The sequence below is a fragment of the Xyrauchen texanus genome, chromosome 1 (genome assembly GCF_025860055.1).
Source record: "Xyrauchen texanus isolate HMW12.3.18 chromosome 1, RBS_HiC_50CHRs, whole genome shotgun sequence".
NCBI lineage: Eukaryota > Metazoa > Chordata > Actinopteri > Cypriniformes > Catostomidae > Xyrauchen > Xyrauchen texanus.
In genome coordinates, this window is record NC_068276.1 from 33,308,606 (window position 1) to 33,323,687 (window position 15,082).

Sequence of the window (15,082 nt, forward strand, 5' to 3'; positions counted from 1 at the left end):
CACACACACACACATGCACGCAAACGCGCACACACAAACAGAGTGCTCCTGGGACTTGCTGTCTCACAGAATAACTCACTCACTCTATGCAGAGATGTGGACTCGAATACACACATACAGAAAATTTCAGTTTGCTGTTATTCCTCCTGGGCTTATCACACATCAACTTTCATGAACATAAAAAAAAGAAAATTAATTTAAGGATAGTGGATTTACAGTCAGGTCCATAAATATTGGGACATCGACACAATTGTAATATTTTTGGCTCTATACACCACCACAATGGATTTGAAATGAAACGAACAAGATGTGTTTTAACTGCAGACTTTCAGCTTTAATTTGAGGGTATTTACATCCAAATCAGGTGAACGGTGTAGGAATTACAACAGTTTGTATATGTGCCTCCCACTTTTTAAGGGACCAAAAGGGGCCTTCAGTTTTGTCTTCAGCAAGTGAAATGCATGCTCAATCGGATTCAGGTCAGGTGATTGACTTGGCCATTGCATAACGTTCCACTTCTTTCCCTTAAAAAACTCTTTGGTTGCTTTTCGGGTCATTGTCCATCTGTACTGTGAAGCGCCGTCCAATGAGTTCTGAAGCATTTGGCTGAATATGAGCAGATAATATTGCCAGAAACACTTCAGAATTCATCCTGCTGCTTTTGTCAGCAGTCACATCATCAATAAATACAAGAGATCCAGTTCCATTGGCAGCCATACATGCCCACGCCATGACACTACCACCACCATGCTTCACTGATAAGGTGGTATGATTTGGATCATGAGCAGTTCCTTTCCTTCTCCATACTCTTCTCTTCCCATCACTCTGGTACAAGCTGATCTTTGTCTCATCTGTCCATAGGATGTTGTTCCAGAACTGTGAAGGCTTTTTTAGATGTTGTTTGGCAAACTCTAATCTGGCCTTCCTGTTTTTGAGGCTCACCAATGGTTTACATCTTGTGGTGAACCCTCTGTATTCACTCTGGTGAAGTCTTCTCTTGATTGTTGACTTTGACACACATACACCTACCTCCTGGAGAGTGTTCTTGATCTGGCCAACTGTTGTGAAGGGTGTTTTCTTCACCAGGGAAAGAATTCTTCGGTCATCCACCACAGCTGTTTTCCGTGGTCTTCCGGGTCTTTTGGTGTTTGCGGAGCTCACCGGTGCGTTCTTTCTTTTTAAGAATGTTCCAAACAGTTGATTTGGCCACTCCTAATGTTTTTGCTATCTCTCTGATGGGTTTGTTTTGATTTTTCAGCCTAATGATTCTTCAGACTCTCATATTGAGAGTTGACAGCAACAGATTCAAAATGCAAATAGCAAACTTGAAATGAACTCTGGACCTTTTATCTGCTCCTTGTAAATGGGATAATGAGGGAATAACACACACCTGGCCATGGAACAGCTGAGCAGCCAAATGTCCCATTACCTTTGGTCCCTTAAAAAGTGGGAGGCACATATACAAACTGTTGTAATTCCTACACCGTTCACCTGATTTGGATGTAAATACCCTCAAATTAAAGCTGAAAGTCTGCAGTTAAAGCACATCTTGTTCGTTTCATTTCAAATCCATTGTGGTGGTGTATAGAGCCAAAAAGATTAGAATTGTGTCGATGTCCCAATATTTATGGACCTGACTGTATATATATTTTTTAGCTAGTTTGTTCAGTGAACTGTGGTACAGCCAATTCCCTCGTCAACCATATTAAGCATTAATGAATAAATTAAATGTGATATGGCATTTGTTTGACAAAATGTGTGTCTGTGTTGTTGTGTGAGTGATTGGTGCTTGTTGGATGTCACCTCTGAGCAATGATGGCATCTTTAACTTAGATGTGTATCAGATAATAATACATCTCCATGCCTGTAAGGAAAACATACACACCATTATTTAATTCCACAAGAACCTGGTAATTTCCCTCTCACCTACAGTGATGTATCTAGGGATAGCAACTACTGATGACCTTTGACCTTCTGTAGAACAATGCATAGCTGTGAACACATGCCTGAGGACAGGCTGCAGTGAAGTTTAGAGTGGGCCATTCTCTGATCACCTGAGGCTCATCCATCTATCACTTATCTACAAAGGAAACACCTCAAACCTCTGCAGGCAACACACAAATACACACATAGACATGCACGCATGCACACAGACAGACATGCACACGTGCACGCATGCACACATACACGTGTTGGTATTTGTGGTTTATGAGGACTCTCCTTAGACATACTGATTTGTATGCTTTAAACTATACCTTGTACAAACTATCTGTTCTATCCCCTAACCCTCACAAAAAAACTTTCAACATTTTTCCATTTTCAAAAAAACATAGTTTAGTATGATTTTTTAAGCTATTTGAATTATGGGGACACTAGAAATGTACTCATAAAACACATTTATAGCATAATACCCTTGTAATTACCAGTTTGTAACATAAAAACATTTTTTGTACACCGCCCACACACACAAGCACGCACGCACAAACTTTAGCTTAGCAATAGATATTTGCTACATAAAACAATACACACTACCGGTCAAAACTTTTGAAACACTTGAATGAAATGTTTCTCATAATATTAAAAATCTTTTGATCTGAAGTCGTATGCTTAAATGTTTGATATTAGTTTTGTAGAGAAAAATAAAATTGTGCTGCCATATTAATTTATTTAATTACAAAACTAACATTTTATTAAAAAAATTAAAATAAAAAATAAAATTACCTGTGCCACAGTTAAGCTTAATCTCATATCTACTTTTTCTTTCTTTTCTTATTTTATTTCTTATTATTATTATTATTATAATTATTTTCATATGTCTCTGATATTTTCCTGACAGGTTTCATGAGATTCACCTCTCTAATAAATTTCCTTCATAGGTCATTGACCAAAAAATAATAGAATGCTTAACAAATCCGTAAGTCATTTGCATTTAAATATAAATACATATGAATACAGTTCTAACTGTTTCTAACTATTTAAATGATCTGTTATGCACTATATTGATGTTTCTGTTAATGAAAGTTATACGATAACCCCAATATATAAAATCAATTTCATGCAAAAAGAATGATCGACCATGAACTGAATGATAAACCAGCATTGTATTTTATTTCTATTTGAACTAGTTATTTGCACACACAATGCTTTCAGAAAAGCAGTAGGGCTTGTGGCACTCAGGAGAAAGAATACAGAAAAACACAATGAAAGAAATTATATATATATATATATATATATATATATATATATATAAACCAACCTCACAGCATTTACTCAGCAGTAACACAATATTTGGCAACCAATGACAACTCTAAATCATCAAAAGTATAAAACACATTTAAGCATCTTATTCAAATACTATAATATGGATCTTCTACATTAACACTGATGACATAGAAAAACCTTAAAAAGAAAGAGAAAGCTGCGAGGCTTCAACATTCATCCCTTTTCATTCATCCTTCATTCATTTAGAGGATGTTAAGAGTGCTTTTCTTCATCCTTCATTCATTTAAAGATGTTCAAGTGCATTCCTCTCGAAACAGGCAGCATTTCAGATATAGGCAGGCATTATTGAACGGTTAGGAGCCAATGAGCTGCGAGAATTATGCAACGCATGGGGTGTAAGTTCTCTTGAAGAGTTCAGCAAGAGCTGCCTATAAACACTACTCATCTTGGGAGAGAAACATCTTATGTACACATATATTCAACACACACACACACACACACACACACACACACACACACACACACACACACACACACACACACACACACACACACACACACACACACCCTCATATTCAACTGCACAAAGAAATAAAACAGTCTTAAACAATTACTTACAAATGCGTACCGCACACCTTCATCCACCTTTCTAGACAAACATCACTGACAATGTCAGACTAACAACTTTAACTGTACCTTCTCAAACAGTCACACACAAGCAAATGCTCAAACACACTTGGGCATATTCATATAAATCCTCAGACAATATGCCCAGCAAAAGGCAACAGCACACCTATGGCACCTGTTAATGATGTCATAAATCTCACCCCATAATGTCAGATCCTTTTTAACTGGGATTCCATCTACAAATACTTTTCCCCTCAAAAGATGGCACGCAGACAAACACATACATGCACACACAGAGGAGAAGTGAACTGTGTATAATGTTTACATCTATATGATGGCTGTCCAAAAAAGCTTGAAAAGGATATATGGAGAACTGAACTAATACATACATACATGGATATATACGTATATTTATGGATAGTTATTGTATGCCACTACTGATATGCGTCTATGCACGGTCATTGTAACACTACAGACTTTGTTAATGTGATAGTAAATGATGGAAACAGGAAAAGAAAATGTCCTATCAAGATGTTCCCCTGTATTATTCCCTTCATCCAGGTATCCCTCTGTCCATCAGAGTGGACCTCAATGTTGTGTGTAGGAGAGTGTTGGTCTTCAATCAGGTGGAATAGGCCAGGTAAAGAGAAACTGACCAGGTGTGTGTTGTACTGTTTACTTTGTCACCTGTGGTCTCTCCATAATGACCTTATCCTATCATCCACCCCATAACATTCTCTCTCTTTCCTTCACTCACACCATCTTTACATCCTAGGAGGGAAGAAAAAGTAAAATGAAGTCACATTGTGTTCATTTTGTGCTATATTGTTTCTTTTCTTTATGTTCTCTTGTCATTCATTTATTTCAGACCGATTTGTGAACTATTTCGGCTAATTAGCTAAAAATAAGTATTCACTCACAAATCTGTATTCACTTCACCCACAGAATATGACATGCCATGTCTACCACAAACATGTAGCAAGTGTAGCATGTAGTTTATCTTTGGGTACACATAGAAGTTCTACTTCACCTCCAGAGAAGTGACTCAACACGGTTGATAATGTCAGAGAGGTCAAAGGGCAAGGGCATGTCAGGATCTTCGTTACTCCAATAGGGTCGGTCAACAGGTGCTTCTTCGGAGGGCAAAGTCTGAGCCAGGCTGGACCGGCATCTGTGGGAACACAGAAGTAATCACAACATTAAATTTTTCCATTTAATAACAGATATAAATTGAACAGACAAAGCATAAATAATAGAAGGCGTCCCAGACAGAAACACACTCCAAATTTCAAAACAGATGCCATTACACCTTTCAAAGGGATAGTTTAAACAAAAATTTTTGCAATTTTGTCAGTTACACAAGCTCATGTTGTTCCAAATGTGTTTGACTTTTTTCGTGGAACACAAAAGCAGATGTTAGACAGAATGTTAGGGGCTGACGACCTCAGTAACCTCTCACTTTCATTGAATAGATTAAAAAAAGAGCAGAATCTAAATACCTCAACCTTTTTCTTTTTGTGTGCCACTGAGGAAAGAAAGTCATACGTGTATGGAACGATTTGAGGAGTGAATGAGAGCAGAATCTCATTTTTAAGCTGCCTTTGTAGTAGCTCAGCACCCCCAGGCAAAATGTGTGTGTGTTTACCACAGAGCATGTGTGAATGGTTAATTTTGCCCTAAACACACAAATGAGTGTGTGTTTGTCTAGAGGCACTCTACACGCTCATTTCCTGATTTCTTTATGACACACAATAACCTGTCCTAATGACACATTTATAAAGAAATGGAGGACTATACAGCTTGCTTGTGTGTGGGTATGGCATCATCCCCTTGTTCTTCCTTTGAATGAAGCCTCAGGAATGCACTTCTGCAATCCTGCATGTGTAAGCAGTGTAAAAAAACATCTACACACAACTGGCCAACACTGATTCGTGTCTCAATCATATACACCTGGGCAGGTGAAGCCTGTGGCTACTTGATTCCATAAGACACTTTGATGTTATTGCATTTCGTTCCAACGGCTGATTAATTTATGCATAGTTATGTGTGGTTTTCACCTGAATGAAACTACAGCTTATAAATGTGACAAACTGGGCATGTGAGGGGAAAGGTGCTGCATCTCTTGTCATAAGAAAGAAAGTCAGAAATGGAGAGAGAAAGATACCGCCCTGGGCGGCTGCCCATGTTACCCATGCCTAAATCCGATGCTGCTCACATGAATTCTTCCGTAGAAAAATGCATATTATTTCATCTGTAGAACTGTCTAAATAAACATTAAAACAAAAATAATTAAATAAATAAAACAACAGACAAGGTTAGCAAGTGATTTTATTATATTAGTCACATTTACTCTGGTGCAATGTCCTGCATAATAGATTTGCATTGTAAGTGCATTGCTAGAGTTGTTTGTTTTCTCAAAAAGCAAGTTAAAATTGTTGCCTGTGGTAAATACTGTAACAGTATGCTAATCAATGTCATTATCGATACATATTAACTTTTTGTCATACATTCAACTTATTGTTTTAACGTATTGATCCTGTAACATTCCTTTAAAATGGTGATATAATAACACATTCGCACAAAACACAATTATCTCTCATAATCACAGGCCCATAATAAACACTCATCTCCCTCTCCACTCAAAGACTGCAGCAGTACCCAAAGGAGGCCAGTGTTATGGATGAGTATGTGCTGTCCGGCGGTCGGAGGACAGCTCCTCTCTGACACTATTTGCGGTTATATATTTTGTAAGGGCTACTTAATGGTGGAGTGGCTCTCCTGTTAAGTGCTGTCTCCCCAACTGCACTGGCCACATAAGAGGCTGTATTACATGCAGAGGGTGAAATTAGCATATCGTGCTTCAATATATCATCCTCATATTGCATCAGAGCTTGACAATAACATCCGTTAACATGCGTTAAGTACCCTAATGTAGCACATCAGTTCATAAATAATATGAGGGCTCATTCTGTGTATCTGTGGTATGTGGGTGTGTCTTTAAACTGTTTAATCCTTTACTAGATTATTAGAAGAGACAGAGAAAAGGCAACTGAAGCAAATGGACTGTGGTGAAATAGATTGTGAGTATTCAAAATACTGTTAGCCATAAAGATTAAAGGAATAGTTCACCCAAATATGAAAATTCTATAATATTTTACTCACCCTCAATGTTTTCCAAAAAAGATTTTTGGGAAAATGTTTCAGTTCTATAGGTCCATACGATGCAGGTCAATGGTGAACAGAACCAAAAAGGACATAAAGACAGCATCAAAGTAATCCATACTACTCCAGTGGTTAAATCCATGTCTTCATAAGCGATACGATAGATGTGTGGGAGAAACTGATTAATCTTTAAGTCCTTTTTCACTATACATCTACACTTTTATTTTTTTACTTTATACATACCCTTTCACATTCTGGAGTTGATGTGACTTTCACTTTCACATTAAGCCACCTACTGAATGGGGCTGTTCAAAGATGGAGATATATAGTAAAAAAGGACTTTAAATACTGATCTGTTTCTCACCCACACCTATCATATCTCTCCTGAAGATATGGATTTAACCACTGGAGTCGTATGGATTACTTTTATGCTGCCTTTGTGCCCTTTGGACCTTCTGAGTTCTGGTCACCATTCACTTGCATTGTGAGGACCAACAGATCTGAGACATTCTTCTAAAATGTAATATCCCGAGGTTACCAGAGCCGGCCAAATCCAGCTCCGTTCCAGCCTCGTGTCGGACTTCACTGCTATGTGTCTCTGAGTGATGATGACTCAATGCAGCCGGTGCTAGCCAGATATCACTTCAGTCTATTACGATGGACTTCAGAGGATGTACTGATGTCAGATCAAACTGACGTCATATGCCACTACCTGAACCTTGGATTTAGGATGGACCATACCGAACCTCACCGAAATGACCTGCCGGTTGAACTGCAATGCACCTAACTGATCTCTGCCTGTATCACGTCGGTCTAATGATGGACTACACTCTTGAAATGGAATACATAGTCTATCAGTTAATTACTATCAAAAGCCTTCATCAGCCAACTAACTATGAGAACTTCTGCAGTTAATCCAGGATGAACTTCAAAAGACATTAGTCATTAATCTTGCAGTTCATAAAAAAAGTACTTTTTTTTTAAACACTGGACCTTAACACTTACTTAGTTTAATAATATTAAACAATGAACTGCACAGCACATAAAAAAGTAATATTTACATTATATTCATGATGTTTGCCAGAGGGGAACTGGCCCCCACAGTGAGTCTGGTTTTTCCCAAGGTTATTTTTCTCCATTAACAAACATCTTATGGAGTTTTGTGTTCCTTGCCACAGTCGCCTTCGGCTTGCTTACTGGGGTTATAAATACAATTATTATTATTTATGCACAATTTAAAATCATATTTAATGAAACCACACTGATCACTCGAAACCACACTGATCACTTACTTGACTTGACTTGTCTTTGTTAGTGTTCTGCAGACAAAATAAATTCATACACATCTAGGATGGCATGAGGCTGAGTAAATGATGAGAGAACTATCCCTTTAACTCACATCATACATTACAATATTGTTATTGAGAGTACAGTATAATGTTCAAATACCTATGGTGAGAATAAGCATAAATTTAATCTGATCCTGTGTTCCTGTATCTCAGTGGCAAGGTCATGGGGTTGATTCCCAAGGAACACATACTGGCAAAATGTATAGATTAAATGCACTGTAAATTGTTTTGAATAAATGTACCTGCCATATGCATAAATGTAAATAAATTCAATCTCATGTTTAGCAACCTCTTAAAAGTCAGACACCTTCAACGTGATTTTGAATCACCTGCAATTTATGGATTTACCCAATTATTCATTGATTTAATGAGTCATTTAGTTGTTATTATTTTGAAGAAATCCATGCATACAACAAATTAATATACAATAATTGCCACAGTTCTTTCCACATTCGATGGTAAAGAGTAAATAGTGTGTATGTGTGTGTGTGGACTGTTGGAAGTATATTTGGAAGTGTATGCCAACCATCCATACAGATTAACCTCTCTCAGATGCAGTCTACCTCTGCCATCAGACCCGTGCTCAGGAGAGATCGACATTACAATCACTCATTTCAATTTGCTCTGAAACCCTATAACCCTACAGCCAGGCCTGCTGGAAAAGCAAGCTAATGTGGAGGGAGGGAGATCTATCACCTCTGTTCTTCTGGGGGCCAGCTCACACACTCCCTCTCACCCACCCCACACATTCAACACACTTGAACTTCGACTCCAGCCCTCCCGGTCCACGCACACACAGCGTGCAACACACACACAGCTGGCCCCCCAGCTGAAACTAACCACTTTAGCTAAAGTGAGTGTTAATTATGGACAGGCAAAGCAGTCAATAAAAGGTTAATGCAGGAGGCAGTGGATAAATTCCTTTAAGAATTGCATCACTAGGCCATCTCTGGGCCGCACGCACGGCTCTCTCTGTGTCTGATCAATACATTTTACTGTAATGTTCTCTGCATCGATTTCCCCCTCTCTCTGTATCCTCCTCCAACTGAGATAAACTAGAGGAGAGGAGAGTGAAAAACAAGAACGAACAGATAAATGAAATGATTAAAAACTCTTTTCAGTTGGACTTTCTCTCTCTCACTTTGAAATATCACTCTGGTTTATAGAGCTGTGCTGGACTTCACCTCTAAGGTCGTACATTACCTGACCCCCACTCTTAGAGAGAGTAAAATACCCTTATTAGACAACATCAGAGCTTCTGCCCGCCACCATTACGCTGATAGATGTAGGGCTAAAATGCTGGGTACACAGACAGGAGACAATGCTAATTGCATTTGCCCACCAAGAGATCATTTACAACCACGCAGCTACAAATGGGCCTGTTTGATTAGGACATTACAGCGAGGTTAGACCGTGGTTTGGTTCTGTATCTGGATGTGATAAGCACTATTTGTACATTGGATTGTATATGCAAAAACACTGTTTTAAATGCACCCAATGTGAAAACTAATTTCTCATAAAGGGAAGAAGCTTTGTGGTTGATTTTTTTTTCCTCATATCATGCACAGGTGTGCAGGGTGTATGTGTGAGTTGGTGTGCAGGTGTGTAGTTTTACAGTTTTTGGCAGTGATTGAGCACATTCAGAAAATTTCATCAAATGAGTCATGCAAAAACAAGTGAGCTGATCATAAATCATGGTTTGGCTCTAAGGCCCATGAAGGCAATCAGTTCTCCAATATAAGAATAAGAACAAGCTCACAGATAACATCTTCAACAGATTCAACCCTTCAGACAGTCTCATCTGACACTATAAAAAAAAAAAAAAGTGTTTGTCTGGTTTTGAAAACGTTCTTGTTTCTGAACTGAACTGGAACTGATTTATTTATGTAGCTCAACTAATAGTGCATAACATTATACCAATGTTATGAATTCCATAAACAACTCTTAATGCATAGATGCAAATGAATCAAACAAGCTGTAACTATAATTGTATGAAATGAACCCGTGCTTAACTAACTGGGATTAGAGTAAAATTACATAAAAGTTATATTTCATTTAAATTAAAGGAATAGGTCACCTCAAAATTTAAATTATTTTAGAATTTATTCATACTCATACTGGGATCTAAATCAGTATGGCTTTCTTTCTGACATGTACAAAAGGAGATGTGCTGTATTAATAAATATGATGGTTCATTCAATAAAATGTAAAAGGACCCAAAAGTATGATAAAAGTATCCCGTATGACTTGTGCATAATATTCCATGTCTTGTGAAGTTATATGAATATATATATATATATATATATATTTGTTTGTTGAGAAACAGGCTGGAATTTAAGTAATTTTTCAGTAAAAATCTTGACATTCGTTTATGAGCATTATGAGAAAAGCTCATTCATATGAGAACTTGCTAAAACAAGGCATGTTGTCTTAAACATCAAAATTTATAGTGAAAAATTAATTATATTTTGGTCTGTTCTCACCCAGAATTTATTGGATTGCTTAAAAAGTCAAGGATTAAACCGCTGGACTCGTATCGATAATTTATGGACATTTATGCTGCCTTTATGTGCTTTTTGGAACTTCAATGTTTTAGTCACCATTCACTTATATTGAACGGACCTACAGAGTTGAGATATTCTTCTAAAGATTTCAGTTTTTCTTTCTGCCGGAGACCGAAAGCCATACACATCTGTGATGGCATGAGGGTGAGTAAATGAGACAATTTTCATTTTTGGGTGAACTATCCCTTTTAAATGTTTCCTTTTGTGTTTGGCATTATAAGAAAGAAAGTCAAATATATTTGGAATGACAAGAAGGTGATTAAAAGATGACAGCAATTTCATTATTGGGTGATAGGTTTAGATTTGAACTAACATAATTGGTAAGTGAGTTTTACGAATGATAATTTTTAAGTTCGACTTAGTGTCTGTGAGAAACAATGTACCCAACCTCATTTGTGCATCTTTGTAGCACTAAAAAAGTGTTTATATATGTGCAAAATCAGTATCAAAATCACCATCAGTACAGGCAGCTGTTCCTGTGTGTGTTCATGTGGGTGGTTGTGTTCGTGCGTGAGTGTGGGCAAAGCATTGGCATGTGATACTTTTAAGCCCAAGCTAATAAAACTAGCATCTGATCTACCATTTCCTTTCATTAATGGCAGCATATAACAGACCAAAGTTGTTTTAATTTATTTCTCCTTCTTTTTTTTTCTGTTCCATGTGTGTGTTGGTTTGGAGACGATAAGTGGAGCTATATTTGGGTGGAAGGCAATGAGTCCACCAGAGACTGGAGGTCTCTCGCATCTGTAGAGCAACAGCTCATAATAGACCACATGAAACAAGCTCTTCCAATTTCTTGTGCATGACCCTGGGTTTGTGTAGGACACACACACACACAGACACAAAGCTTTCACAGGCAGGGAGAATGGGGACAGACATTGCCAGCACACCTCCACTCAGACAGGCTTGTTTGATGTGGTGAGAGTGGGTGTCTGGGTCCTAACCCAACCAGATTATATAAAAAACACACACTGACGCAATCACACAGACACACACAGCGGTGGCCTCTAAACAGCTCTCATAATTAGGGTAATAAAAAGGGGCTGAAGTCTTAAGCTGATTGCAGAGGAGGCCACTGCTGTCTCTGAACTCTCAAAACCAGGTGGACATCTATTAGCCTGTTAACACCGTAACAAATTACTCCAAACGCCCCTCCTATCCCCCCCCTCACGCAGCCAGATGTCAACACCAGCACCAGGTTAAAGCACATATGTCACTCCACTGTGCACAGAGTTGGTAATAAGAAGTGTACGCATAAATCAACATACAAAGTTTGCAATGCTGCTTCCAAAATCTGTGTCTCAAACTATTACTAATACAGTGAAATTACTTAGTCAAAATAATAATAATAATTGACCAAGCTTAGAACTGAAACTTAAAGCTTAAGTAAAATTTTAAGTTAGATTAGAAATAACTGTCTGTATCACTGACCTATCGCTGTTGTGTCCAACAGTGATTTGTTTCGTATGCCATCAATTACGTACATCACTGTTTGTTGCAATGTGTTTGATCATGTGCTTAGAGCCTTTTGTCCAATGAACATCAATCATTACTTCATTGAAAACTAATTGTACAAGTATCTGCTATAGAAGCACAGCTTCAAAGGCACTCTATGTGTCGTGTGTCCACTGATGTCTATGGACATGTTTATGTAGAGAAAAGCAGAACATGTGGTATGTGATAATGGAGACTTTTTTATTTTTCCACAAAATGTTAGGGGAAGCCATGCTTTGTGTGCAGTCTTAAAACAAAATCAGTAAATTGTCAGTTAATTCTGTAAAATGACACTGAATGGAGCTCTGAGGGTAGAGAGCAGTGTCCCTTTGGACACTAAACGCAGTGTCCCACCTGGACCATGGACATTTGCAGAGTTCCTTTGGATCTCATTAAGGCAAAAACAAATAGTGTTACTATTTGGTCTGTGCGATCCGCATCATGACACAACCAAGTACTCTGTTTGGTCACCTAGGGAGGTGGCAGCCAGCCAAATACAGCATTTTGATCTGCTTGGTCAAAACTAATTGGTAACTTTAAATAGACACTAGAGTTTTATACACTGATGGTGTTTATTTACATTGCCTGAAAGAAAGATGGAGAGGTTAAGAGAATGAAAATACACAAGCGTGTATGAGTAATAAAAAGAGAGAGAGAGAGAGAGAGAGAGAGAGAAAGAGAGAGAGAGACAGAGAGAGAAGTGCCTGAGGGAGTGGAGGTTATGAGGTTCTGAATGTTTGCAGTTCTTCACAGGGGAGTGTTTGAGGGCCAATAATCTAAGAGTGATCAGGATGTGGATAACGGCAAGGCTGGGTACATGAACACTAAGTTTATCATGTCTGAGCTCTACATCACTACCATGAAAACCCCCTGTTCTGACAAACTTGCCAGTAAAACAGTCACTCTTATTGACACATAAAAGGACGTACATATGCCTGCGTACATACACAATTAAACCTTGTGGGCATAGAACAGTGTGATAAATAGGCCTGTTCTGATATATATCGTTTTTCAGATTGTATATCGCCACCTCAGTGACCCGCACCTAAACACAGTCACATGGCCAGGGTCAATAGGTCCACAAGCACAACCTGTCTTCAGGTGACAGCAGCAGCAGCAGCAGCAGCATCAAAGAGGTAAGCTAATTACAGGTATGAGGAAAGAAAGAAAAAAAAGACAGAGAGATAGACAGACAGACAGATAGACAAAGACAGAGAAAGAAAGAAGAATCAATATACAATAAATTATAATTAAAATAAAACTGTTGAGATGTTTCATGTTCATGTTTTGTTTTAACAATCTAAGTGGAGTTATTTCAACATGGATGTATTTCTACTTGTCTGGTATGTATGCAAACTTTAATTAGAAAGTAAGAAAGAGAGAGAAAATATTGTTATCTTAAGGGTTTTGAGAGCTTATTATCAGAACTAAGGTAAAGAACAATGACAAAAACCATCCTCATAATGAGTCCTAACCACACAGGCTAGTACATACACACACCAAATGAAATGAGTGATTATAATAATGATGAATGGTGTGAAGGTGATTAGATGATTACAGTGGTGGGGAAAAAAGAGAGAGAACGAGAGAATGATCTGGGGTGGTGATACTTGTGTAACCCTGCATCATTATTCTATTCAATCATTTACGAACAAATAGAGGTGTTCAAGTGACAATACACCTGTATATTTGCCAACTTATAAAAGGCCATGGGACATGACTAACATTTACCTTATGGAAAGTGAGAGGACAGAACAGGTTAGTCTCATTTACTAAGAAATAGTTGTGTTGGAAGAGCTGCAGGTGCTAACTGTCATGTTCTTACATATGACAGCTGTTAATAAGAACATAAGTCGGAGTTATTGAAGAGTATAGTGTTTGAAAAGGATGACATCACAAAATGACAAGGAAACAGAAAAAGAAAACACGCAATTACAAGAGAGATGCATGCAGTGAACAATCTACACGAAGTCAGAGTAAGGTGCCGTTTACACAGGACACAATCATGTGCTAGACAGGCATTTTGAAATGTTGTGACATGCTTTGCTGCTTTTTCAGGATCTCTTCTTATCAAATTTTAAATGGTTTAACTTTAAAAAAGCACATCCTGAGATGCTTGCATACTATTGCCTTCTACTCCACTGCTTAAGAATGCGTCCTGTGTGAACGGCCCCTAAGACAGAAAAAACAGAAGAGCATATGAACGAAAGAAGAGCTGAAATAATTCAGACAACATCCACCAGGTGTTTGAAGTACTTAATCAGCTGCTGTTCCTGCTGTGTGAACAGTGCTTTTGCAGTCCATTAAGTAAATAGTGTAATTAAAACAGTGTGGCATTTTAAAGCCTGTGAACTGCCAACAATTTGTTTAAGGGAGCAGTCAGGCCAAGCAGGCCCCTGGGGCACTGCAACGAGTAGGTAGCAGAATCACAGACATGGGCAAGGGGAGGAGAATGTGTGTGTGTGTTAGAGAGAGAGAGAGAGAGAGAGAGAGAGAGAGAGAGAGAGAGAGAGAGAGAGAGAGCGAAGAAAGAAATACAGAGAGCAAATTATATGACAAATGTTATGTGCATGTGTGAGTGTTTGTTTAAAGGACGTGTGATAGTTATAGGAGGAAACACAAAGCTGCCTGGTGTTTGTGTTAACAGTAATGGAGTGCTTTAGT

At 38.1% G+C, this 15,082-nt stretch overlaps 1 protein-coding gene across 1 annotated transcript in view; it reads right to left on the reverse strand.

The window, feature by feature from the left end:
• Window positions 1-3,109: 3,109 nt before the first annotated feature.
• The window catches only part of LOC127650725 (alpha-ketoglutarate-dependent dioxygenase FTO-like), a 182,325-nt gene continuing 170,352 nt past the window's right edge, over window positions 3,110-15,082 (reverse strand). Inside the window, exons 9-10 of the mRNA XM_052136328.1 lie at window positions 4,880-5,020; window positions 3,110-4,620 (exon numbers count right to left, since the gene is read on the reverse strand). Coding sequence (XP_051992288.1) covers window positions 4,614-4,620; window positions 4,880-5,020 — 148 coding nt within the window. The 3' untranslated portion in view covers window positions 3,110-4,613. The remainder of the gene's footprint in view (window positions 4,621-4,879; window positions 5,021-15,082) is intronic.